Here is a 26,766-nt window from a genome sequence, read left to right as displayed (position 1 = left end):
ACATAATACATTTATGTCAAATAATAAACTGTTGCTTTTTGTTGTTGCTATCAAATATATCCAATTGGTTCAAGTTGACAAAGAGGTGATAAATAGGTTGAAAAATAGTTATTACCATAGTTTGTATGTGGTTTGCCCCCAAAGGCTCACTTGTTGGAGGCTTAATTCCAATATGGCAGCCTTAAGAGGTGGCAGGACTTTCAAGAGATGGAATTTATTAGGTCAGATGCAGTGGGGCGTGCCTGTAATCCCAATATTTTGGGAGGCTCAGGCAGAAGGATCACAACTTTGAGGACAGCCTCAGCAACTTGGCAAAACCCTGTCTCAAAAAATAAAAAGAACTAGGGATGTGGCTTGAGCACCTCTGGATTCAATCACCAGTACCCAAAAATTAAAAAAATTAAAAAGGAGGTAAGGGCTTAATGTATGATGACTGGGTTCCTGGGGATACTGCCAGAAGGAATTAATTCTGATATTATGGAATGAATTCTTGCCAGAGTAAGTTATAAAAGGGCAAACTTGGTCCCTGAATCTCTCTGTGGCTTCTAGTCTTGCCATGTAATCTCTTATGTATGCATACTCCTTCCATTCTAATGCCATCTGCTATGAGGTCCTTGCAGAGGTTGAACTGATGGGACAACCAGATCTTGGACTTTCAGCATCCCAAACTGAAGCCTAAATAAACCTCTTTTCTTCATAAAATACATAGTCTCACACATTTCATTACAGCAACAGAAAATGGACTAATACACTTATGTATTTTTGCAAAATTTTCTTTTCATATTATAAGGACAATCCCTGAAACGTACTGTATGAAAATTTTGAATAAGACCTTTACAAATGATAATGATAGGTTGTTATAATCTGTATCTTATTTGTACTTGATAATAATTTCTACACAAGAAACCAGAGGATGAACATAAAGTGTGTGTAAATTAGCAGTAACATGTTTAAGCTATATTACCCTCTGAATTCAGTCCTGTGACCAGTTAGGTTACAACAACCATTCTGTACAGTAATACATAAACGGATGTTTCTCTTGTTCTATATATCAGCCCTTCTAGAAAAATTCTTGAGAAGTTAGTTTTCTTTCTTGTATCTCATGCACATTTGTGTATCCAAGTGGATGTGACTATAAAATTTTGATAGAATACTGTTTTTCCTTTAACAATTGTTCTAAAAAGTGAATGATTTAAAATGCATGAAATTTATAGTAAAGTATCTTTAAGCTTTAATAAGTTAAATGCAAATTGTTATATATGTGTATTTAACTATAATATGGGGTATTTTCTTCTAAATAAATCAAGATTTACGTTTTTTCAATATAGGTATGTCCATAGGGTAGACTGAAGTAATGATGTTGTTGATAATTACTATCATTAGTATAGTTACATATAATTAATAAAATCCTACCACGTTCATGTTCATAATAGAGCTTCACACAAATCCTTTGGGGTATATGGAATTATTTCTATTTTACAAATAAAGAAGTTGAGGCTTAGAGTGATGGAATGAATAGTCCAAAGTTATAATGTTAATAATTGTGGAATAATCATTCAAATCTAAGTCTCAGAATGAATCAGATACTATAATAATCCATTTTGGGGTACTTATAAAATTATAAGGATTTCTCATACCAAGCCTTTTTTGAAAATGGTATAAAACAGAACTTTGATACCTCTTTTCAGAATTAACAAAAACAGAATGTGGAAATGGGTTCAGGACCAGTTGTTAGAATTGGTATTTCTACATATGTTACTTATAAAAATTATATATGTAATAAAATGAATCAGATAATTTTTATAAGGGTTTAAAAAATTTTGTACTTTGAATAATTTCAGTCATATACCAATAAGAGAATGATATACATGAACTGCTCTATTACCATCCAGCTTCATCAATTTTCAGCCTCTGGTGACTCTTCTTCTATATCCTTCCTAATTTCTTGCTACTGAATAATCTGAGTCAAATTCAAGCTTCATTTATATATATTTCATTATGCATAATTTTACTTAAAAATAACAATTTTAATAATTGTAACTTTGAAATAATGCAAAGCTAAGTCTTAAGAAACAGTACAGAAATGTAATCCAGTTAATGTAGACAAAGGCAGCATATCCTAAGTTTAAAATAATTATATATCATGTTTTTCTCTTAGAATTTAAATGTCTGATTATAAATAGTAAGAGAAATTACCTGTCCTCTGTAATCTTCTTTCAGTTCTCCTAAAATAAAAGATCACAACAGTAATGACCTTAAAATCAAATAAAGGACTTTCTAAAAATTAACAAAACTTTTCAATTTCTTCATGAAAAGAAAAACACTGAAAATACAACTTAAATAAATTAAAATGCTGAAAACTAAACCTTAAAATAGTATGAAAGTGCTAAATTATTCTTATATATAAGTTATGGATAATATGCACTGAAGTAAAATAAGGAGACTATATCTTGTCCTTTCTGTTGTTAAAATGATGTCTTACTAGCATGACCAGGAGTTTAATCTGTCAGTTCTAGTTGAGTAGTGGTGGTTACCTGGGGACACAGTGGGGAACTGTGTTGAGAAGGCACTCCCTCCTATTTTATTTTATATTTTGAACTCAATGGGAAAGGAAGCCATAATTGATTACTGAGGTGTCTGTTCTAATACCAGCTATACCTGCTGACTTAGTATATCGCTTAAATTTACATGCAGAGAGAAAAGTACTATCATTATTGCCACAATGTAATTTCTCATTATTGATAGATATTAGGTAGGAATTATATTACATATTCTCATCCTTGAAACAATGAATTGGGTATAATTGATGGTATCTATAAATCTGTTATGTTTCTCTTGAAGTACTTGGTGTATACAGATGCCATTCATTGGGCACTAGGTGATAACATACCTTTGTTTATCTCTCCCTCTCTACACACACAAAGATACACAATCTTTTTTTTTTTTTTTTTTTTTTTTTGGTACTAGGGATTGATCCAGATGTGCCACTGAGTTACTTCCCCAGTCCTTATAGTTTTTTAAAAATATTTTTTAGTTGTAGATGGACATAATACATTTATTTACTTATCTATGTGATGCTGAGGATTGAACCCAGGGCTTCACACATGCTAGGTGAGTGCTCTACCACTGAGCCACAACTCCAGCTTTATTTTGAAACAGGGTCTCCTTAAGTAGCCCAGCTGGCCTCAAACTTGTTATCCTCTTGCTTTAGCCTCACGGTTTGCTGGGATTACAGGTATGTGTGATTGTGCCTGGTACTAACTTATATTATTCTCTTTATTCATTTAGTTTACCTTCCTAGATAGATTAGACATTTACTAAAATGTATCTATAGCATCTTATTCCTCCTCATAGAGCCAGCACCAAGTAATGCCCTGATGATGACTGCATTTCTCTCAAAACACTTCTTACTTGTCTGTCATTAACCCTCTTACTTGTTCATGGGGGTATTTTTGTATAGTTTGGGATGTTTTGTTTATATAGTTCAAAGATCTGTATTGTAATGTTTTCATAGGACAGGCGATTTTTAAAAAATAGGTTGGCTCTTGATTTTAGACAAACATTTAAATCCTGCAATAAGATGGTTATTCTCTTGTTGATGATCTCTACGAGTATAAAATTAGCGAACTCGGGGCTGTGGCTCAGGCGGTGGCGCACTCGCCTGGCATGCGTGTGGCCCGGGTTCGAGCCTCAGCACGGCATGCCAACGGGGATGTTGTGTCCGCCGAGAACTAGAAAGTGAATATTGAGAATTCTCCCCCTCTCTCTCTCCCTCCTCTCTCACTCTCTCTTAAAAAAAAAAAAAAAAAAAAAAATTAGCGAACTCTTTCAGAAACTGGTTCAACATTTGTCTCTCAGTGGTCAATGAATTCTTTTAATGGCTACACAAAACTACCCAGCTTTAATTTAAACATGTATTTTTAAAAATTTATTTGTTATTTTTAGATATACATGACAGTATAGTATATTTTGATATACAAACATGGAGCATATTTTATTCTAATTAGGATCCCAGTCTTGTGGTTGTATGAGATGTGAAGATTCATTGTGGTATATTCATGTGTGTACATAGGAATGACAATAGAATTAATCTGACACAACGTTCCTATCTCTACTCCCTTCCCTCCATTCCTCTTTGTCTAATCCACTGAACTTTTATTCTTCTGTCTCCCTGTTGTGTTAGCTTCCACCAATGTTTAGCAGCTCAGTTCACAACAGTTAAGCATGTTTTTAAAAAGTTTTCCCTAGACCATAAAAAGAACTCAGTATTTGGTGTGTTTTTTTAAAATAATAATCATTACCCCATAAACTTGACATTTTTAAGCTAAACAACTTAAAAACTTAAAAAAAAAAGACACTATGTTTCACTATGTTAGACATCGTCACGCTTTCCTGAATCCATGACAAAGTTTTCATAGAAAGGAAAAAAAAACTTTTATAGCAGGAGTCTTAAGATTTATAATGTAGTTTCTCGATGGACATCTAAAGAGATTGGTGTAATGAAGTGCTTACTTCAGACTTTTAAAAATATACCAATTGTTCACTTTTCTAACAAAAGCCAGTATTAATGCTTTATTTAGTTTCTTGTCAACTATGACAGTTTCTATCTCTGAACTATATTGTCTTAGTCTAGATGAGGGGATTCACATTATATGAAGAACCAAGGAGTAAATATTTAGGCTTTGTGAGCTAAAAACAAAATTGAAGACACTATGTAAATACTTTAAACTATAATAGTAATAATTAAATTTTTAGAAATATATCTAATGATAATATGGGGTATATCATTGCACTTAATGGGGATTCAGAGTTAATGGTTTTTCTCAACAAACTCAACTGCAAAAGTTCATGTTAATGTTGACCTCTGGTATTTTATTTTTGAAAATGCCTTTTCAAAAAAATAAATACTACCAGTTATTATTGATAATAACCCATGAACAGCATCTATTTTTTAGAATTCTATTAGGTTCTTCTCTTAATATTTACCTTTTAGCATGTCATTACAAGTCAGGCAGAGTGGTGCATGCCTGTGATTCCAGTGACTTGGGAAGTTGAGGCAGGAGGATATCAAGTTCAAGGCTAGCCTCAGCAACTTAGCAAGATCCTGGCTCAAAAAAAAAAAAAAAAATAAAAAGGTCTGGAAATGTAGCTGAGTGGTGGAATGCTCCCGTATTTATTCCCTACACACAAACACACAAAGCAGAATCATGTGACTATGTTGTAGGTTATTCACTTCCAATGAAAGGTTAGGTGGGAGCTTCTCAATTCTACTGTTGATGGATTTTGAAATATAAAATGTTCTTCTGCTTTTGTAGCCAGCTCCAAAAAACACCACCAGGATTAAGGAAACTGGTAGTTCCAGTTTTCTAGGATTAAGCAGGATCATCAGGATTTGAGACTGTAAGTGCTAAAACTGGGATAGTTCTTGTTGTTTGTTTTTGAGACTGGGTCTCAAGGTATTGCTCAAGTTGGGCTCTAATGATCATTCCACCTTGTGCCATCCATCATACCCAGTAAATATATCTACTTAAAATTTGTAGGGACATAGATTTCATTTGTTGTTTTAACTTTTTAAAATACCTTTTATTTATTTTTTATGTGGTGCTGAGGATTGAACCCAGTGCCTTGAATGTGCTAGGCAAGTGCTCCACTGCTGAGCCACAACCCCAGCCCTTGTTTTAACTCTTGACAGTAAGTACAACCTAACATTATTTAGACAATCTCAATTAATGCTTCTTAATCCATTTCAGTGTTATCAAGTTTGCAGCAAAAACTGATTTCCAAAGCCATTTAGTCTGATAAGTGGTTCATGGTGCCTCTTTTCATTCAGAAAAATTTCAGTCTTAGTATTGAACTTAAAAAAAAAAAATCACAAATTTTGCCAGGTTTTTGAACTTCTGTGTGATAGAAAGTCCAGATATTCAACCTCTATTTTTGACAAAAATTCTCAAAACTGATAACAGTTAAACCCAAAGTGAATGAAGTTCACTACTGACATTGCTGGTTTAGTAACATACAAGAGGGTAAAATATTTTCTGCAAAGCACATAATGATGAGGAACAAATATAGTGAAGAACCATAGTAAATTTGAACAACAAAGTCTTTTTCCTCTGCATATGTTTCATCATCAGTTGTGAAAAATCTTATCAGATTATGTTTTAGGTTAATTAGAGTTTCTTTTAAAAAAAATAATAAATATTTTTAATTTTTAAAAATATTTTTGCCTTTTTTTAATTAAAAAACTTTTTAATTGTTGATGGACCTGTAATTTACTTATGTGGTGCTAAGAATCGAACCCAGTGCTTCACACATGCTAAGCAAGTGTTATACCACTGAACCCCAGCCCAGTCTTTTTTTAATATTCTTTTAAAATGTTTTTTCACACAGACTATTTAATGAGGCTGAGTCTTTAATTACTTCAAATTTGCGCTTGCCTCACATGTGTGAGGCACTGGGTTCATTCCTCATCATCACATAAAAATAAATAAAATGAAGGTATTTTGTCCATCTACAACTGGAAAAACAAACAAACAAATAGCCAGGTGTAGTGGTGCATGTCAATAACCCCAGTGAGTTGGGAGGCTGAGACAGGAGGATCACAAGTTCAAAGCCAGCCTCAGCAATTTAGCAAGGCCCTATGCAATTTATGGAGACCCTTTCTCAAAATAAAAAGGGCTGAGCATATAGCTCAGTGGTAAAGCATCTCTGGGTTCAATTCCGAGAGAGGGGGGAGGGAGAGAAAGAAAGAGAGAAAGACAAGTCAAAAATCTTGGCTATTAAAGTCACAATAAAATAAAATGTTCAGTTGTAAGTCTAAGAATGCACCATGCTAAAGACAGAATCTTATCTCAGAAATAGAAGATAGTTGCTGGCCTTGAACATCAAGATTATATTAATGAAAAGAAAATAAGTAACCATGACCAGAATATACAAGAACTCTGGTAGAATATTAAAAGACCAAATTTAAGAATCATTGGATTGTTGGATGCAAGCTAACAGCATGGATAAGCCTCTTTAGGTAAATAGTAACAGAAATTTTTCTAAACCTTCAGAATAAGATAGACATCCAGATTCAGAAGGCATTCACAACCCCAAATAGACAAGATTAAAAAAGCTCTTCATGTCACATTGTGATTAAAATGCCTAACATACAAAATAAGTATAGAATTTCTTCTTAAATATTTATTTTTTAGTTGCAATTGGACACAATACCTTTATTTCACTTACTTATTTTTATGTGGTGCTGAGGATCAAACTCGGGGCCCTGCACTTGCTAGGTGAGAGCTCTACTACAGCTGAGCTACAACCCCAGCCCAAGGATAGAATTAAAAGCCTCAAGAGAAAAATGTCAAGTCACAGAGGCAAGCTGAACAGCATTACATCTCATTTCTCAGCACAAACTCTAAAATCTAGACAGACTTGGAATGATGTATTTCAAGCCCTGAAAAAAAAAAAAAAACTGTCAACCAAGTTTGCTATATCCAGCAAAGATATTGTTCAGAATTCAAGAAAAAATAAAAGACAAGATAAAGGGAAACTAAAAGAATTCATAACTAAGCCATCACTACAGAAAAAACTTAAATACTAAAACAACAACAACAACAACAAAACCCCTAAACCACTAAATACACAAAAAGAAATAAAAACCCCCAAAGTGAAAGTGAAAAGGATGAAAATTAACATACCCAGTAAATAGAACCTGAAGACAAGCAGGATCAGACTTCAAACCAAAATTAATCAGAAAAGACAAATAAGGTAACTTCATTCTGGTAAAGGGAAAAATTCAACAAGAAGATGTAATGATAGTAAATATTTATGCCCTAATCATTGGTACACCTAATTAGATAAAATTTACTACTTGAATTAAAGACACAGATAGACTCCAGTACAATAAACACTGGAATACTGGGTGATTTCAAAATACCTCTCTCATCAATTGATGGGTCATCCACACATGAACTCAGTAGAAACTTTTTTTTTTTTTTTGGGGGGGGGGGTAGTACCAAGGATTTAACTCAGGGCCACTTAACCACTGAGGTACATCCCCAGCCCTTTTTATATTTTCTTTAGAGACCAGATCTCATCGAGTTTCTTAGGGCCTCGCTAAGTTGCCAAGGCTGGTTTTGAAATTGCAATCCTCCTGCTTCAGCCTCTTAAGCCACTGGGATTACAGGCAAGTGCCATCATGCCCAGCCAGTAAGAACTTTTGATACCTAAAAATATTATAAATCAAATGGACTTAATATGACACTTGTAGAATATTTCCCTAACAAGAGCCAAATTCACTTTCTATTCAGCTGCTCATGGAACTTTCTCCAAAACATACCATATGTTCGGCCCCCAAACAAATATAAAAAAATTGATATAATTTCTTGCATCATATCATATTTATCATAATGGAATGTAATTAGAAATCAACACCCCCCAAAAAACCCCACAGAAACTACATAAACACATGGAAATTAAACAATATGTTTCTGAATGATGAATGGGTGACAGAAGAAATCAGGAGAGAAATTTAAAAATTCTTAGATTCAAATGAGATTAGTGATACCACATACCAGATGCAGGCTGAGATAGGAGGATGGAGAGTTCAAAGCTAGCCTCAGCAACAGTAAGGTACTAAGCAACTTGGTGAGACCTTGTCTAAATAAAATACAAAATAGGGCTGGGGATATGGCTCAGTCATCAAGTGCCCCTGAGTTCAATCCCTGGCACACACATACACACACACACAAAGAAACAAAAACCAAAAACAACATGCCAGATGCTCTGGGACAGTAATGAAGGTAGTTCAAAGAAGTTTATAGCTATCAGTGCCTACATTAGAAAATCAGGAAGATTTCAAATAAGCAATCTAATTATGAATCTGAAGGCCCTCGAAAAATAAACCAATTCGAAAAACAGTAGAAGAAACAAAATAATTAAGATCAGAGCTGAAATCAATGAAATAGAGGTTTAAAAAACACAAAGGATGAATGAAAGAGTTCTTTGAAAAAATGAACAAAGATCAACAAACTCTTAGGTAAACTACTGAAAGAAAAAGAGAAAAGACCCAGATTAATAAAATAAGAGATTAAAAAGGAGAAATCATCTCAGACATCACGGAAATCCAGAGGATAATTAGGGAGTATTTTGAAAATTTATACTCCAATAAATTGGAAAAACTGGAAGAAATGGATACATTTTGATACATGCATGACATGTCAAAATAGAATCAAGAGGACATAGAAAAGCTACAGGCCAATAATTAGCAATGAGATAAAAACAGTAATAAAAAGTCTTTCAACAAAGAAAAGCCTAGAATCAGTTGGATTCTCAGCTGAATTTTACCAGACCTTTAAAAGAGAACTAATGCCAATACTCCTATTTTTATTCCGTGAAATAGAAGGGGATGGAACCCTTCCAAATTCATTCTGTGAAGCCAGTATCACCCTCATACCAAAATCAGATAAGCTCACATTGAGGAAAGAAAACTACAGATCAATATCCTTAATGAACTTAGATGCAAAAAATCTTTAATAAAATTTTAGCAAGTCATGTCAATAACATATTTTAGCAAGTCATATCAATAACATATTAAGAAGATTTTACATCATGACCAAGTTGGTTTTATTCCAGGGTTACCAGGAAGATTTAGCATGTGTAAATCAATAACTATAATGTACCACATAAATAGAATTAAGGACAAAAATCAAAGTCTGAATAGATTCAGAGAAAGTTTTTGACAAAATTCATTACCCATTTATGATAAAAACACTGCAGAAACTAGGGATAGAAGGAATTTATCAACATCAGAAAGGGTATAGGAGATAAAGTCAACCTCATAGTGAATAGGGAAAAACAAAACACTTCCTTTGAAATATGGAACAAGACAAGAATGTATACTTTCACCACTCTTGAATTCAATATAGTGCTAGAAGTTTTAACCACAGCAATTAGGCAAGAGATAGGGAAAAAAAAGGAAAGGAGAGGAAGGGGACTAAGGAAATTAAGGAGGAAGGGAAAGGGAACATACTAGGGAATGATATTGGTCAAATTATATTATCACAGCATGTACATGTATGGATATTTAACAGTGAATCCCACCATTATGTATAATTATAATGCAATAATAAAAATATGGAGAAAAAAGTTATTTTAATGAGATCCTGAGACCTAAAACAAAACCAAACAGTTTTCTATCTTGTTCTAGAGTGCAAGACACAATCAAAATTCTTTTTGAAATCAGGGCAATGTAGATTATATCTGTAACTTATTATGTAGACTGTGACATCAAATTAAATTGATATGATGAGACTTGCTTTCCAAAAAAGACTTGCTTATTGTATACTGTTATCATTAATTTCATAGGATGACTGATAAGTTATTGAATAAGCTCTTTTTAGTGCCTGAACAAGCAAGTGTTCAGTACTAAGTTGACCCACTATGATGTTTTATTAATGTATGTATGTATGTACGTACATAAGCACATACTAGGAATTGAACCCAGGGGCACTTTACCACTGAGCTACGTCTCTAGCTCCCCACTTTGTTATTTTCAGTGCTAAAAAAAAATTTGTTCTTTTTAGATATACACAACAGTATATTTTGAATATTATACATATATGGAGCATAACGTCCCATTCTTGAGGTTGTACATGATGTGGAATTATACTGGTTATGTATTCATATCTAAACATAGGAAAGTTATGTCTGATTCATTCTAGTGTCTTTCCTATTCTATCTCCCCTCCATTTTCTTTATTCCCCTTTATCTAATCCAATGAACTTCTATTTTTCCCTCTCTACCTGCCTTATTATGTGTTAGCATTCACATATTAGAACATTTGGCTTTAAGGTTTTTGGGATTGCCATCAAATGCCATAATTTCATTCTTCCTTAAGGCTGAGTAATATTCCTTTATGTATATACCACATTTTTTAAATCCATTCATCTGTTGAAGGTACCTAGGCTGGTTCCATAGCTTAGCTTTTGTGAATTGAACTGCTATAAACATTGATGTGGCTTTGTCATTGTGGTATGCTGATTTTAAGTCTTTTGGGTATATACAGAGGAGTGGGATAACTGGGTCAAATGGTGATTCTATTACAAATCTGCATACTGCTTTCCAGAGTGGTTGCACCAATTTGCAGTCCCACTAGCAATGTATAAGTGGACATTTCCCCCCACATCCTCACCAACATTTATTGTTACTTGTATTCTTTAAAAATTTTTTTTTAGTTATAGATGGACACAATATCTTTACTTATTATTTTTATGTGGTGCTGAGGATCAAACTTAGTGCCCCATCTGTGCGAGGCAGGTGCTCTACCACTGAGCCACAGCCCTATTGTTACTTGTATTCTTGATAATTGCTATTCTGACTGGAGTGAGATGAACCTCAGTGTAGTTTTAATTTACATTTCTTTAATTGCTTGGAGATATTGAACATTTTTTCATATACTTTTCATACACTTTTTGACCATTTGTATTTCTTTTTCTGTAAAGTGCCTGTTTAGTTCCTTTGCCCATTTATTGATTGTGTTATTTGGGTTTGTTTTTGATAAGTTTGAGTTCTTTGTATATCCCAGAAATCAGTGCTCTGAGATACAGGTGGCAAAGATTTTCTTCCATTCTGTAGGCTCCCTGTTCATGTTCTTGTTTCCCTTGCTGTGAAGAAGCTTTTTAGTTTGATACTACCCTTTTATTGAGTCTTGATTTTACTTCTTGTCTTTTAGGAGTCTTATTGAGGAAGTCAGTTCCTAAGCCAATATGATGGAAAGTTGGGCCTACTTTTTCTTCTGATAGGCCCAGAGTCTCTGATCTAATGTCTAGGTCCTTGATCCACTTTGAATTGAGTTTTGTACAGGGTGAGATATAGGGGTTTAATTTCATTTTGCTACATATGGATTTCCAGTTTTCCTAGAACCATTTGTTGAAAAGGCTATCTTTTTTTTCCAATATATGTTTATGACACCTTTGTCCAGTATGAGATAACTATATTTATGTGGGTTTGTCTTTGTGTCTTCTATTTTGTACCATGGGTCGTCAGGTATGTTTTGGTGTCAATATCATGTCATTTTTTGTGGCTCTGTAGTATAATTCAAGGTCTGGTATTGTGATGCCTCCTGCTTTATTTTTCTTGCTGAGGATTGCTTTGGCTATTCTGTGTCTTTTATTTTTTTCAAATCAATTTCATGATTGCTTTTTCTATTTTTATGAAGAATGTCATTGGAATTTTAATAGGAATTGCATTAAATCTGTATATTGCTTTTGACAATATTTTTATTTTGACAATATTTAAAATTTTTTTTAGTTATAGATGGACAGAATACCTTTATTTTGTTTATTCATGTGGTGTTGAGGATTGAATCCAGTGCCTCATATGTGCGAGGCAGGCGCTCTAAGTTACAAACCCAGCCCCCATTTTAAAGACACTGACAGATTTCTAGAGATGATTGACCTACCCAAACTGAATCCAGAGGACATAGATAATTTAAACAAATCAATCTCAAACAATGAAATTAAAGATGCCATTAAAATCCTACCAACAAAGAAAAGCCCAGGACCACTGGATTCTCAGCTGAGTTCTACCAGACTTTCAGTGAAGAACTAATACCAATATTCCTCAAATTATTCTATGAAATAGAAAAGGAAGAACCCTTACACACTCATTCTATGAAGCTAGTATTACGCTGATACCAAAACCAGAAAAAGACACATCAAGGAAAGAAAACTTCAGAACAATATCCCTGATGAACATTGATACAGAAATTCTTAATAAAATACTGCCAAATCACATTCAAAATTCTTAATAAAACACTACTGGCAAATCGCATATAAAACATACTAAAAGATAGTGCACCACAATCAAGTGGAGTTAATCCCAGGGATCAAGATTGGTTCAACATATGGAAATCAATAATACATACACACACACCCATGTTTGCGTGCGTGTGCTTGTGCACACATGTTAAACCCAAGACCAACCTCATTCTAAATGGAGAAAAATTGAAAGCACTCCCTCTGAACACTGGAACAAGGCAAGGATGCCCTCTTTCACCACTTCTATTCAACACAGTCCTTGAAATTCTAGCCACAGCAATTAGGCAAAGAAAGAAATTAAAGGGATAAGAATAGGAAAAGAAGAACTCAAACAATTTGCTGGTGACATGATTCTATATTTAGAAGACCCAAAAAAACTTTCACCATAATACTTCTAGAACTATAAATGAATTCAGCAAAGTAGCAGGATACAAAATTAACACCTATAAATCAACTATGTTTCTATACATCAATGATGAATCAACTGAAAAGAGAAATTAGGAAACTTTCCCACTCAAAATATCCTCAAAAACAAACAAACAAAAAATCTTGGAAATCAATCTATCCTCTTTTTAAAAAAGTTTCTTAAAAAATTGAGAAAGGATCTCACTGAGTTGCTGAGGATATTGCCATGTTGCTGAGGCTAGCCTCACATTTGTGATCCTCCAGCCTCCTGAATCCTTTGGGATTTTAGTTCTATGCCACTGTGTCTAGCTTATGAAGTTTTAAAGAGTAATAACTATGATCACTAGTCTCTGAAGTTCCTTACAATTCATACTCATTAGGTGTCTGGTTTAAATACACCCAGTTTCTGTTATTCTCAAAAGTATTACTTTGAGCTTTCTGCCTAAATTAGGTAAGAAGTTAGTCTTAGTTCAGTGTTACTCAATTTGTGGGATAAGGACCAAAAACTCATCTGAAAATCATTATTGCTGGTCTGTGAACTACTTATTCTAGGTGGTTAAAAAGAAGTAATGCATTGAGAAAAAACAAGAATTTTTTTTACTGCCGTTCCATAGGATAATTTTATATATGTTTAATCTAATAAAATTTTTGGATATTACTTTGTAAAGTATATGAAAAACAAAATAAATGCAAAGGTATTGATCCATTTTGGAAACTCAGAAAAATGGGAATGGAACCACCATTTGACCCAGCTATCTCCCACTCCTTGGTTTATACCCAAAGGACTTAAAATCATACTACAGTGACACAGCCACATCAATGTTTGTAGCAGCTCAATTCATTAACAGCTAGACTATGAAACCAACCTAGGTGTCCCTCAATAGATGAATGAATAAAGAAAATGTGGTATATATACTCAATGTAATATTACTTTAAAGAAGAATAAAATTATGGAATTTGCCAGTAAATGGTTGGAGTTGGAGAATATCATGCTAAGCAAAACAAGCCAATTCCACAAAACCAAAGGCTGAATGTTTAATATGTGGATGCTAATTCACAATGAGGCAGGGGGAACTAGGGAAGGATAGTGTTACCTTAGATTAGGTAGAGGGAGAGGATGTGGGGATAGGAAAGATAGTAGAATGAAACAGATATTATTACTGTATGTATATATGTGACTGCATGACCAATATGATTCTGCAACATGTCCACTCAGAAAAATGAGGAATTATATCCCATTATGTATGATATATCAAAGTCCATAAATGCATTCTACTGTCATGTATAACTAATTAAAACAAATAAAAAATTTAAAAAAGAAACTTAAAAAATGAAACAAGACTGGTTCTCCTCCACAGATTTTGTTTCATGTACAATTTCTGTAAAGATACAAGGAAAGAATTATTAACAGTTTCTGTTTTGGGGCTAATTTCCACTTACTCTTTCAATCTTCAATATAATTTTCAGCTTTGAAAACTTGGTCAACAATATTAGGGTTTTTATTTTAGCTTTTCTGTGTACAGTATTAAATTAGTTTGCATAGCTTCCTCATCAAACCTTACCTCTATAGAATTCTTGCCTATTTATTTTGTTAAAATATATCACCTTCAAGATGGTTTTATACTGTGTAAATAAATTTGGCTAAGCTAGAACCGTATTTCCCAGAACATTCTTCCCCATGTATTTCCATGTTAGAAATGGCCAAAGGAAAAAATGTGTGCAAGATTTGGAAGGAGGAAGTGAAATATCAGCCATAACCCTTTGAATATTTTTATGGTGCCAACAGATTCCAACTTGTCTTTCCTCTGTACATTTTCATGTCCAGCTAATATTACCCCTGATGAGAGAGAACTCCTGCCTGACTACCTTTGAGCTGGGACATGAGTTTTCTCTTTTTACTCTTCCTGGGGCTCAAGCCTGCTGGCCTTCATTGCACTATTGGCTAACTGACCACACTGTTGGCTCTCCTAGGTTTCCAGTTTGCCAACTGCAGATCTTAGGAAGGCTATCAAGTCCTAATTGTGTGAGCCAATTTCTTATAATCGATCAGTATCTCTGTCTCTGTGTACACACACACTCCCTTCCTGTTGGTTCTCCTTCTTTGAAGATACTTGACTAATACCATCCATATTCATCATTTTTTTAAACTGCACTTTGGTGCTTAAAAGTTGTAGCTCCAAGCGGTAGCACGCTCGCCTGGCATGCGTGCGGCCCGGGTTCGATCCTCAGGACCACATACAAACAAAGATGTTGTGTCTGCTGAAAACTAAAAATAAATACTAAAAAATTTAAAAAAAAGAGTTGCAGCTCACATATAATAGGGCAGAAAGAGAGGATAAGATTTGATATCTATTCACCTATATTAGATGGCTTAAAAGAATTCCTTTTATCTGTCTACTATTTCCAAAATGGTTATTATTAATAGGCTATCAAGATCTAAAGAGGGCAAGAAGATTCAGTGGGTTAGAGTACAAAGAAGGCAAAGAGAATATTATAGAAAGAAATAATCAACAATGTCAAATGCTATTAGAGGTGATATGGAGGAAATCTAATCATATTGATATTAACATGTTTTGGGTGATGAGGAAGTAGAAACAGTTAAGAATTGTGGAGTAGTGCCAAAGAAGGCTGGATGGAGATGATATGGACAGATTATAATGGTCTAGACAGGTTAAGGTCACTTTATGGGCAGCGTGGAGAATGCATCAAAGAATTTTACTACATTTCTAGCAGCTCTTTACCATGAATACCTTGTAGGTAACTTTATGTTTTCTATTTCTACTGCACAACATAGTTTCTGGCATATAATAGGAGTTCAATAAATATTTATTGAAGTGTGTTGGATAAAGGAATTCAACAAGCCATATTTGTTTTTAATCATGATATCTCTCAAGTTTATCCTTTCCTATTCCCACTATCATTTTCACTCAAGGCTTTTACTACTTTATAATAAACTTGCTATCTAATTTTTCTCATTTCAATCAACTTGGGAAAGGCTACCAGATTAATATTCTTATGCTTTTGATCATTTCACTTACCTGCTTCCTAACATTCAAATCCACACCACTACCAACTGAAATAAATAGAAACTCTTTAGCCTTACTCCAAAGCCTGTACACACTCTGGCCCACGACCCATATTTTAATCCTTATCTTCTATCACCTTCTTTATAACTTAGCATCATTAGCTTCATACAGCATTTAAACCTGTGATCTCCTAGTCTAATGCAATGATTATCTCTGTGAAAAAAGACAAAATTCAGTAACTAAAATTAGTTTTGAAATAACAGAGGTTTTTAATTACATGTCTTAAACACCATGAAGGAAATTATATTGACCTCCCTGATACTTTTTCTTCATTTTTTTTTTCTTTTTGAAGTAAACATTCTGTTTATACTGTAGTCACCTCTTGGCCTATTAACTCCATCTCTTCCTCAAAATTCAAGGAAAAATAGAAACTCAAAAAGGGGGAAAATACCATTTTTCCTACTAAATATCATGTTTTAAAATCATTAATGTGAAATGAATTGTTTTAAATGTTCATTTACCTGCCTATCCTATATGAGAATCGTTCTACTGAAATTTGATTTCATAGGTGAGGATTAGCTTCTGAGAAGCTGAAGTGACAATATTTTAGGTCATATTTAGAACTATGTTATATAGGCTTTCTGACATACAGTTGGTAAACCTCAAGGAAAAAAATATGAGTAGCCATTTTATGCCTGGCACTATATGATACTTCTTAAAATTCATTTTCTCTGCCTTTTACTTCTCACAGAGGCTTAAGTTGCTTTCATATATTTCCCTCCTAAACTCTCCAGAAGGAAGTCCATACAGGCATCTTAATTCCACTTGCTTCTCTTATCCTCCTCATCTCTCTCTTCCACATTTTGCATTTCAAAATGAATATGGTTTGTCTTTTCTGAAACTCATAATGAAATTTGGTGCCCAGTATAACAGTGTTGAGAGGTGGTGGGGTCTTTAAAAGGTTAAGATGGATTCATGCAGTTTTTTCTTGGGACTCGATTAGTTACCATGAGAACAGATTTTATCAAGTAAGGCTGCCCCTTGAGCATGAAGCCCTCCTCAGATGTAGCTGCTGGATCTTGACCTCTGTCCTCCAGAACCGGGCACTAAATAAACTTCTTTCCTCTGCTTGTTACCTAGTCTCAGGAATTCTGTTTATAGCAACAGAACATGGACTAAGATAATAGTTCAGCAGAGTGACCTCTTCTTAAAGGGAAAGTAAAAGAAACAGTGGGCCATGCTATATTTATCTTTAGGGGAGAGTATGAAGGGTACCACTGTTAGGGAGTACAGCTGTCTTGAATTATAGTACTTACATATATACATTTCTTTATTTTCTACTAAACAGGGCAAGAATCATGCCATTTTTATTTGTTATCTCCAGAGCTTGCCTACTCAAATTGTAGTCTCCAGACTAGCTGAGTATGTATCACTTTGAGAGCTTTTTAGAAATTCAGAGTCATGGGTCCCACTCCAGATCTACTGAATAAGAATCAATATTTTAACAAGATTCCCAAAGGCATCTGTATTAATTTGTATGCTTATTAAAATTTAGCCTTATTTATAATCAAGTGACTTGGCATTTTATATTAAATTAACCAAAAGCAGTCTTAATACTGAGTTTTGAAATGCTCTGGATTTTCATATTTTAATTCATTTATAGAATGCTCTTATAAATTATAACTTTTTGAGGCATTATATTTTGAATAATATTACCTTCTGCATTACAGGTATAAGTCATCAAAGATCCAGCACAGATGTCTTTTTCAGGTCCATTCCTTCTGTCAATTACTTGTCTGTAGTACATGAGTCAAGTAATTAAGAAAGAAAAATTTAAGGTTAGATGCAAGTTGTGGATATAATACTATAAAATTTAATATAAGTAAGGTATTAAACATTTCAAATTTCTACATGTTTTAAAGTGTAATTAAAAATATCTCTGGAACCTTTCAACAACATAATAATTTTAAAATAATTATTTTAAAAACATGGAAAGTCACTTTCAAGTATTCCACCATTAAATATTTTATAAGACATTTTGAAGAGTGCTGAACTTAAATTTTAATGTACAGATAAATATGTTACACACACACACATATATAGTTTTTAAGAGAAATAATCATGGAAACAAAATGTGATGCTCTGAACTCCTGGGTATTATGAAATTAAAGAGAGTGGTAAAAGTTTCATACTTTCCTGATTTCAAAAATAATCCATTATTAGTGTAGAAAACCCAAAATTAACATAATAACAACAATCTAATTATCCGGAGTTCTCTCCTAATTGCTATGGATTTAAAAAATAAACCTGAGATAATTCTGCCTTATAAAATTTTGTCATCAACTTTCACTTATATAATCATATTTTTGTTTTTAAATGTATAAAATTATAATACATTAAAATTCACTTTAAAGGTGTATAATTCTTTGAATTTTAATAGATGCTTGCATTCATACTATTAACAACAGAACAATCAAAACAGGAAACAGTTTCAATATGTCAAAAAACCTCCCTCATACTTTGTAGTCACACTTTCCCTATCCATAACCCCGACAACTACTTATCTTTTCTCTATTAGTTTTGAGTTCAAGAATGTCATATGATTTGAATCATACAAAATGTGACCATTTTCATTTTCTCTCATTCAGTATAAGGCTCTTGATATCATCCAAGTTGTATAAATCAACAATTCATTACTTTTTATTGCTAAGGAGTATTCCATTATATAGCTATATACCAGTTTAGTTATTCATCTGTTGAAGGATATTTATTTTCTCAGGTTATGAAAATGATAAATAAAACTACTATAAACATTCACGTACAGGTTCTTGTGTGAATGTAAGTATTAATTTCTCAAGTCTAAATACTCAAGACTGCTAGATCATATGGCAAATATATGCTTAACTTTATAAGAAACTGCTGAACTGTTTCCTAGAATAGCTGTATCATTTTGTATTCTCACCAGCAATGTGTATGAAAGTTCATGTTACTTTGCATCCTTCCCAGTGTTTGAAATTGTCAGTATTTGTGCATATGTATATATACTGATAAATATATAATTATTTTCACACACACATACTGCAGATATTCTAATAGGTATGCAGGAGTATCTCCTAATGGTTTTAATTTTGCATATATCCTAACTGAAGTGTCTGTTCAGGACTTTTGCCCATTTTAATTGGGATATTTTTCTTACTGTTGATCTTTGAAAGTTCTTTATATGTTCTGGATACACATCCTTCATTGGATATGTGATTTGTACGTATTTTCTCCCAGCATGCAGCTTGTCATTTTTCTAACAGTGGCTTTTGAAGAATAAAAGGTGTTAAAGTACAGTTTATCAATTAAAAAAAAATGGGTAGTACTTTTAGCAGCTGGTCTGAGAATGTTTTGCTGAATCCTGGATTACAAATATTTCTTTCTATATGTTTTTTTTTAAAAGTTGATAGTTTCAATTTTACATTTAGACCAATTATCTATTTTTTATTTTTGAGAGTATTTTATGAGGTTTAGGTTGCAATTCTTTCTTTTTTTGCACAAAGATGTCCACCTGTTCCAATACTATTTGTTGAAAAAATAGTTTTAAAAAAATTGTGTTTTTACATTTGTCAAAAATCAGTTGGAGGGGCTGGGGTGGTGGCTTAGTGGTAGAGTGCTCGCCTAGCATGCATGAGGCACTGGGTTCAATCCTCAGCACCACATAAAAACAAACTAATGTATCCACCTAAAGATACATACATAAATAAATATTTTTTAAAAATCTGTTGGAGATATTATATGAGTCTATTTCTGAATTCTGTGTTCTTTTTCATTAATATATGTATCTATCTTCTGCTAATACCACAATTTCTTGATCAGTGTAGCTTTAGATGGGAGAGGCAAACCATAGTAGACAGTCCAAATCCAGTTCATACTTATTTTGTAAATAAAGTTTTATCAGAACCCATGAATACCCATTCATATTTTGATTTATTTATTTTTATATGGTGCTGAGGATCGAACCCAGGGCCGCGCATATGCTAGGTGATCACTCTACAGCTGAGCCACAACCCCAGCCCCACCATTCATTTATGTATTATCTCTGGCTTCTTTCTCACTGTAATGTCAATTAAGTAGTTGCAACAGAGATCCTATGGCCTACAAAACCTATATGGTTCTTTACAGAAAATGTCTTCCAAAACCTATTTTAGAAAAAGTCCTAAGATCGTGTGTGATTCTTCCAACATCATTTCCTTTTTTCAATAATTTTTACTTATTATAGTTCCATTGCCTTTACAAATAAATTTTAAAATCAGCTCACCTGCATATAAAAAAATAAAACAAAAAAATCCTTCTGGAATTTCAGTTAAGATTGCATGGAATTTTTATTTTTACCTTATTAGTTTTAATATCATTTTTATTAGAGCTTTATGGATTGTATATATTGTGTTCATCCTGACAAATTAATATACACATGGAAATTGATTTCAGTTGATGTTCCCCTAGTTTTCCTTCCCTCTCCCCTTCTCCTTCCTCTACTAGACTTCCTTTCACTCATCTATTAATTTGTATTTGATTGGTTCCTTATGTAATCTTATCCTTCCCTCCCGTTTCCTTTATTTTACTCCAGCTTCCATATGAGAGAGAAAATTCAACTTTTGAGTTTTTGACTTTGGCCAATTTCACTTAGAATGATATTCTCCATTTCCATCCATTTACTGGGAAATGTCATAATTTCATTCTTTTTAATGGCCGAGTAAAACCCCATTGTATATATGTGCATTGATCAATCATAAAGACAGTTGACATCTTTACTATGTTGAGTTTTTCAACTCTAAACATGATATATAGTTTTCAGCATAGTGTTCTATACATGTTTGGTTAGAGTTATACTTTAGTATTTAGTTTATTTTAGAACTAGTGTAATTAAAAGAACTTTTTAGTTTTCAATTGTGTATTATTGATATATATAGATACATTATTCTGCAAACTTACGTCTTATGACTTTGCCAAATTCACTGACTGTAGTTTTTTGTAGATTCCTTGGGATATTCTATGAGAAAAGCATTTTGTCTGAAAATTGGTATCATTTCACTTCTTTTTTGAGATGTGTTTTTCATCTCTTTTTTTCTTGCCTTACTGCTTTGGCTAAGACTTAGACTTGGTCTTATGGTGAAAATGGACATCTTTACAAGTTTCCAATATTAGAGAAAAAACTGAATGCTTTCCTCCCATAAAGTAATCAAGAATGATTTTAGCTGTAAGTTTTTTCTTTTTTGTAGATCCTCCATAAAAAGGTTGAAAAATTTCCCTTCTATTCCAAGTTTCCTGAGTTTCCTTTTAAAACCATGTCTGGGTATTACATTTTGTCATGTTACTTATGCATCAGTTGACTTTTCTTTTTTAAATTATGAATTCAGTGGATTATTTGTATTTTTGAATATTTAATTGGCCTTGTATTCCTAAGATAAACACCAATTGATTGTGGTATATTATTGTTTTTATATACAAATTGAATGAATATTCCTTATCTAAAAGACTTGGGGCTGGGGCTGTAACTCAGTAGTAGAGTGATTGCCTAGCATGTGTGAGGCACTGGGTTCAATTTGCAGCACTGCATATAAATAAATAAAATAAAGGTCCATGGCCAACTAAACATTTAACAAACAAACAAATCAATAAATAAACATGTAAAGACTCAGGAATTGAAGTTTTTGGATTTTTAAAAAAAGAGATATCTTGGGGACTGGACCCAAGGCTAAATACAGAATTCATTTATGGTTCTTATACACCTCATACATCTAGAACAAAGGTAATTTTATACAATATTTTGAGTGTTCCTGCATTTTTACCTTGACTTGCCAACATGAGGTCAGGCATGGAATCTTACACTTGTGTTGACACTCAAAAACGTTTTGTGTTTTGGAGTGTATGGATTTCAGATTTTTGGATTAGGAATGTTCAACCTTTATTACTGAGTTAAATTTCTTAACCTTCTGGGAATATTCTTGCTCCTATATTTTTGAGAAATAGCAGTCTAGTTTTCTATTTTTGTATTCTATTGTTTGGGTGATGGTAATGTCAAAACAGGGCGGGATATATGGCCTTGCCTTATATTTCTTGAAAGAAATGGATGGTATTGTTTTCTCTAACTATTGGGAAGAATTAACCAGTGAAATCATCTGGACTTGAAAATATCTTTTTCTGAAGTGTTTTTTGTTTTGTTTTATTTTTGTGGTGCTGGGGATTGAATCTAGTCCTCTTCCATGCTAGACAAGTGCTCTACCACTGAGCTACATCCTCAGCCCCATAAATTCCTTTAACGGACATAGAAGTATTTAGATTATCTATTTAATTTTTTGCAAGTTTGGTAGTTTGTGGTTTTCAAGGAATCACTTCATCCTAACTTCATCAAATTTATACACAGAGTACTTCATGACATTATTCATCTATTTAACATTTATGAGGTCTATTATGACATCTCCTTTTGTTGATATCGATAACCTGTCTTCTTTCTCTTTCTTCCTGTCAGTCTGACTAGTTTTATTACTTTCACTGATCTTTTCAAGTAAACTTTTGCTTTCAATGATTTTTTTCTATTTTCAAATTCAATTATGTATGTTCTTATCATTTCCTTTTGTTTACTTTAAGTTTATTTTCCATTTCTTTTTCTAGTTTCTCATAGTAGAAGCATTGATTGAGACACAGCTCTTTTTCTAACATTTGCATTTAATAAAAATTTCCATTAAACATTATTTAAGGTGCATCCCACAAATTGTGATGTTAAGATTTTTGTTGTTGTTGTTTATAATATTTTCTGATTTCCTTAAGACTCTCTCTTTGACCTATGGGTTATTAAGAAGTATGTTCTTAAATTTATAAGTTTTCAGAGATTTTTCTGTATTTCTTCCTGTTATTTATTCTTTTTGTGTGTGTGCATGCAAGACAAGTACTCTAACAACTGAGCTATATCCCCAGCCTTTGTTGTTTATTCTTAGTTTAATTCCATTATAGTTAAAGATGTTAAATTTATTTGTGACCTAGGATATGTTTTCTCATGGTGAATGTTCATGTAAATTTCAAAAGGATATATATATATTTTTTTTCATTGTTTGGTGGAACAATGGAAAGCATCAATGATTCACTCTATTTTCTCTTCCTTGAAGAGATATTTAGCTTACACCAGAAGGAATGTCCCTTACCCTAGGTTTTAGAGGTGTCTACAAAGAACACTAAAAATTCTCCAATTGCACACGTATATGAGGATCACATTGTGTTGTACTGCTGTTGTTTAAAAAGGGAAGGAGAGCCAAAAAGAGGTTCCAAGTCAAGGGAGAAAACCAAGATTTTTGGGTCATTTTTCATCTGTCATAGCATGCAAGTCAGAAAATACATGAGGAAGTTGAAAATATGATTCTGGGTAGAGATAAAATCCGAGGTAGATACAATTAAGAATTAATGCCTTAGAAGTGGATTAGATCACCCAGAAGTTACAGAAAGAGAGTGCGCTAGCATACACAATGGTCCTAGCAATTCTTAGAAGTGTGTGATACAGTTTCAAACTGTGGATTTGTATATTCCTACTGTGTCTTCCATCATTTTTTTTTAAATTTAAGAATTATGCGCTGTGTTTTTAGATACATCCATGTTTAGGATTGCTGTGCCTACTCAGTAAAATTATCTCTTTTATCATTTTGCATTGTCCTTTATTATCTCTGTTATTTTCCTTTGCTTTGAAATCTACTTTGAAATTAGCATAGTTGTTCAGTTTTTCTTTTTGCAGTGCTGGGGACCAAACCCAGGGCCTCATGCATGTTAGGCTGTACCACTGAACTATATTCCAAGCCCCTGAAAGTCTTAACTTCCTAACTTTTTATTTTTACTCTCTTAAAACAGAAAAGTATACAAACTTGGTTTCAAAGAATATGTCAGAGAGGAGCTAGGGTCGTGGCTCAGTGGTAGAGTCCTCGCCTAGCATGTGCGGGGCCCTGGGTTCGATCCTCAGCACCACAGAAAAATAAATGGATAGAATAAAGGTATTGTGTCCAACTACAACTAAAAAATAATAAATATTTTAAAAAGAATATGTCAGAAAAATTAAAATCAGGCCAAGGAAATGATGAAGAATAGTAAACGTATATAGATATTTCTGCCTGTTCACAAGGGAATACATTTCCTGATTTTGAAATTGCACATTAATAACATCTTCTTTTAACATTAAAACAAATAGTTTCTATTATGACATCTACAATACTAATTGTCATAATAAACAGAAATGATATGATCAGATATTGCTTACAATAAAAACAGTAAGTTTGCCAAAGGGTAATTTTGAATGCTGGACAGGGAGAGAACAGAAGTCATGTAGGATGTAATAATTATGAGGGAAGAGGAGAGAAGACAAAACTAAAAAATTAAAGAAAGAGTCAAAGAGCAAACAATATAGATTTGCTATTAGCAGAAGAAAAGAGAAAATGAGAATCAGGAAACAGATAAGTGAAAGAACAAATATATATAAAGTAAAAAATTAAAAATAAAAAACTATAAAACAAAACTCAAATATATTAATCAAACATTCTAGTGCTCAAAATACTGATCCAGGGCTAGGGTTGTGGCTCAGTGGCAGAGCACTTACCTAGCATGGGTGAGGCACTGGGTTCGATCTTTAGTACCACATATAAATATATAAAATAAAGGTCCATTGAACTAAGAAAAAAAAAACTTAAAAAAATATTGATCCATGCAAAGCAATTGTCTTCAAAAAATGCTAGAAATGAGGAAAAATAAATATGAATATGCCATAAATGTCCATGAACTATTAAGGCCATAATTAAACAGAGAAAAAAAATATCTTGATGAAAAATCAAACATTTTTGCTGTAGTTCACAATATTCTCAGCTTCCCTTAGCAGTGTTAGGTGGGGTCATCCAACATCTTAACAAAGTTATGGGAGGTCAATATCTAAGGATAATTGCTTTCAAGAAGAAAAAAAAACCAATTTGACTAAAAAATAAATGGTAAAAACAGTAAGCTTATTTTATCTTGTATTAATAAAATATGGAATTGGGGAATTTGCTCAGTGGTAGAGGGCTTGCTTAGCATGTTTGAGACCCAGGGTTCAATCCCCAGTATCTAAAAAAATAAATAAATAGATCAAGTAAGTAAACATACTTATTTTCTACCTATAATTTCTACTCTGTGTAAATTCTTATAAGAAATAAGGAGTAAATCTACTTGAATTGGAGGGTGGAGAGTGGTTCTAGTTTTTCTGACCAAAATTGTTTAATAGTATCTTTAACTTCATATTGACTTTTTATAGTATTCATGGTCATTTAAAAAATATATACAAGGTCTTTCTCATTTTTATAATACTTTGATAAACTCATTTGCAGTTCCTTTAATTTCATTATCCTTGTGGAATTTCTTTTTCAGTTAAATTTATTTATCAGTGGTTTTACAAAACACATGAACATTTTTCCAATCTCTTTCATCCATTTCATGAAAAAAAATTGGCATGATTTTCAGTTGTTTTGAAATGTTTGTATTAATATGTTGGATATATAGCTAGCTGATAATCAGTGGAAATACTGATGAACTTCATAGATGGAAATAAATGGTAGTTATTTTCTGGGGAGGGGTATTTAAATGGGGACAGAGTTTACAATAGTTAACTCATTCTTTAACATTTCACGTTACAGAGACTTTTGTTGCTCTATGTAAACTTATAACTTCAGGGTCTCATAATGAGTATTTGGTTAGTAAAAACTTCCTATAGCTGAAATTTTATCTTTGATCACAGTTATGAAGTGTGATGATCTGAGCTTTGAAGAAGACAAATACTATACAAACAGTAATGCCATATGAAGTCCACTAATAGGTTTAAGAGTTTCAAAAGATATAATGTGAATAAAGCTTTATATATGAAATTATACTTTCATGTTTTTAATTTGACTTAGTTAACAGAATCATACATTCCATGCCCAAAGACTATTCCTTAAAATACACACACTTTGGGACTTTGAATTTTGTAAGGTTTATGTTTTTCTAGTTCTGGTATTAGAGACCTATGATTCCATAAAAGAGCTATGAATCTATAAAGAAGCTTGCTTCCACACAGTGTTTCTTGAGACATAAAGCTACAATAAAATGTAATTTTTCTTTCACAATTGCCTCAGTAGGTCAGAAAAAGAAATTTTAAAAAGTAGACTAGATTAGGATGGAGAAAATGGAAATAGTCTTTTTGTTCTTCAACTTGTATTATCTATCTTATATTATCTCCATTAGCTTTCTCAAACATAGCCTTAGATTCAGTGAAAACCTGTAAATATCTTTAGGTTGCCAAATTGCTGATAACATTTTCATTTTCATGTTCTAAAAGAGCTTAAAACTATCTTCTTTGGAAATACGTTTAAAATTGGTGGGTTTTAGTTACATACCAAGAGTTAGAAAAATGTGTCTCTAGGGAATTTCTAGTATATAGACAGGAAGGAAACATAAAACACCTGGTGGGCCTAATCTAAACTTAACCAGTTCTACATAATACACATTAA

General features: G+C 32.9%; 1 protein-coding gene across 1 annotated transcript in view; it reads right to left on the bottom strand.

Moving 5' to 3' along the window:
- The window catches only part of WDPCP (WD repeat containing planar cell polarity effector), a 371,882-nt gene that overhangs the window by 7,343 nt on the left and 337,773 nt on the right, over positions 1–26,766 (bottom strand). Inside the window, exons 17-18 of the mRNA XM_081264390.1 lie at positions 17,954–18,033; positions 2,197–2,225 (exon numbers count right to left, since the gene is read on the bottom strand). Of these exons, the coding sequence (XP_081120516.1) occupies positions 2,197–2,225; positions 17,954–18,033 (109 nt within the window). The remainder of the gene's footprint in view (positions 1–2,196; positions 2,226–17,953; positions 18,034–26,766) is intronic.

The sequence above is a fragment of the Spermophilus citellus genome (assembly GCF_964194105.1).
Source record: "Spermophilus citellus genome assembly, chromosome: 13".
In the NCBI taxonomy this organism is placed as follows: domain Eukaryota; kingdom Metazoa; phylum Chordata; class Mammalia; order Rodentia; family Sciuridae; genus Spermophilus; species Spermophilus citellus.
Note: the sequence above shows the minus strand (reverse complement) of the source record. Positions and strands in the feature narration are given on the sequence as shown.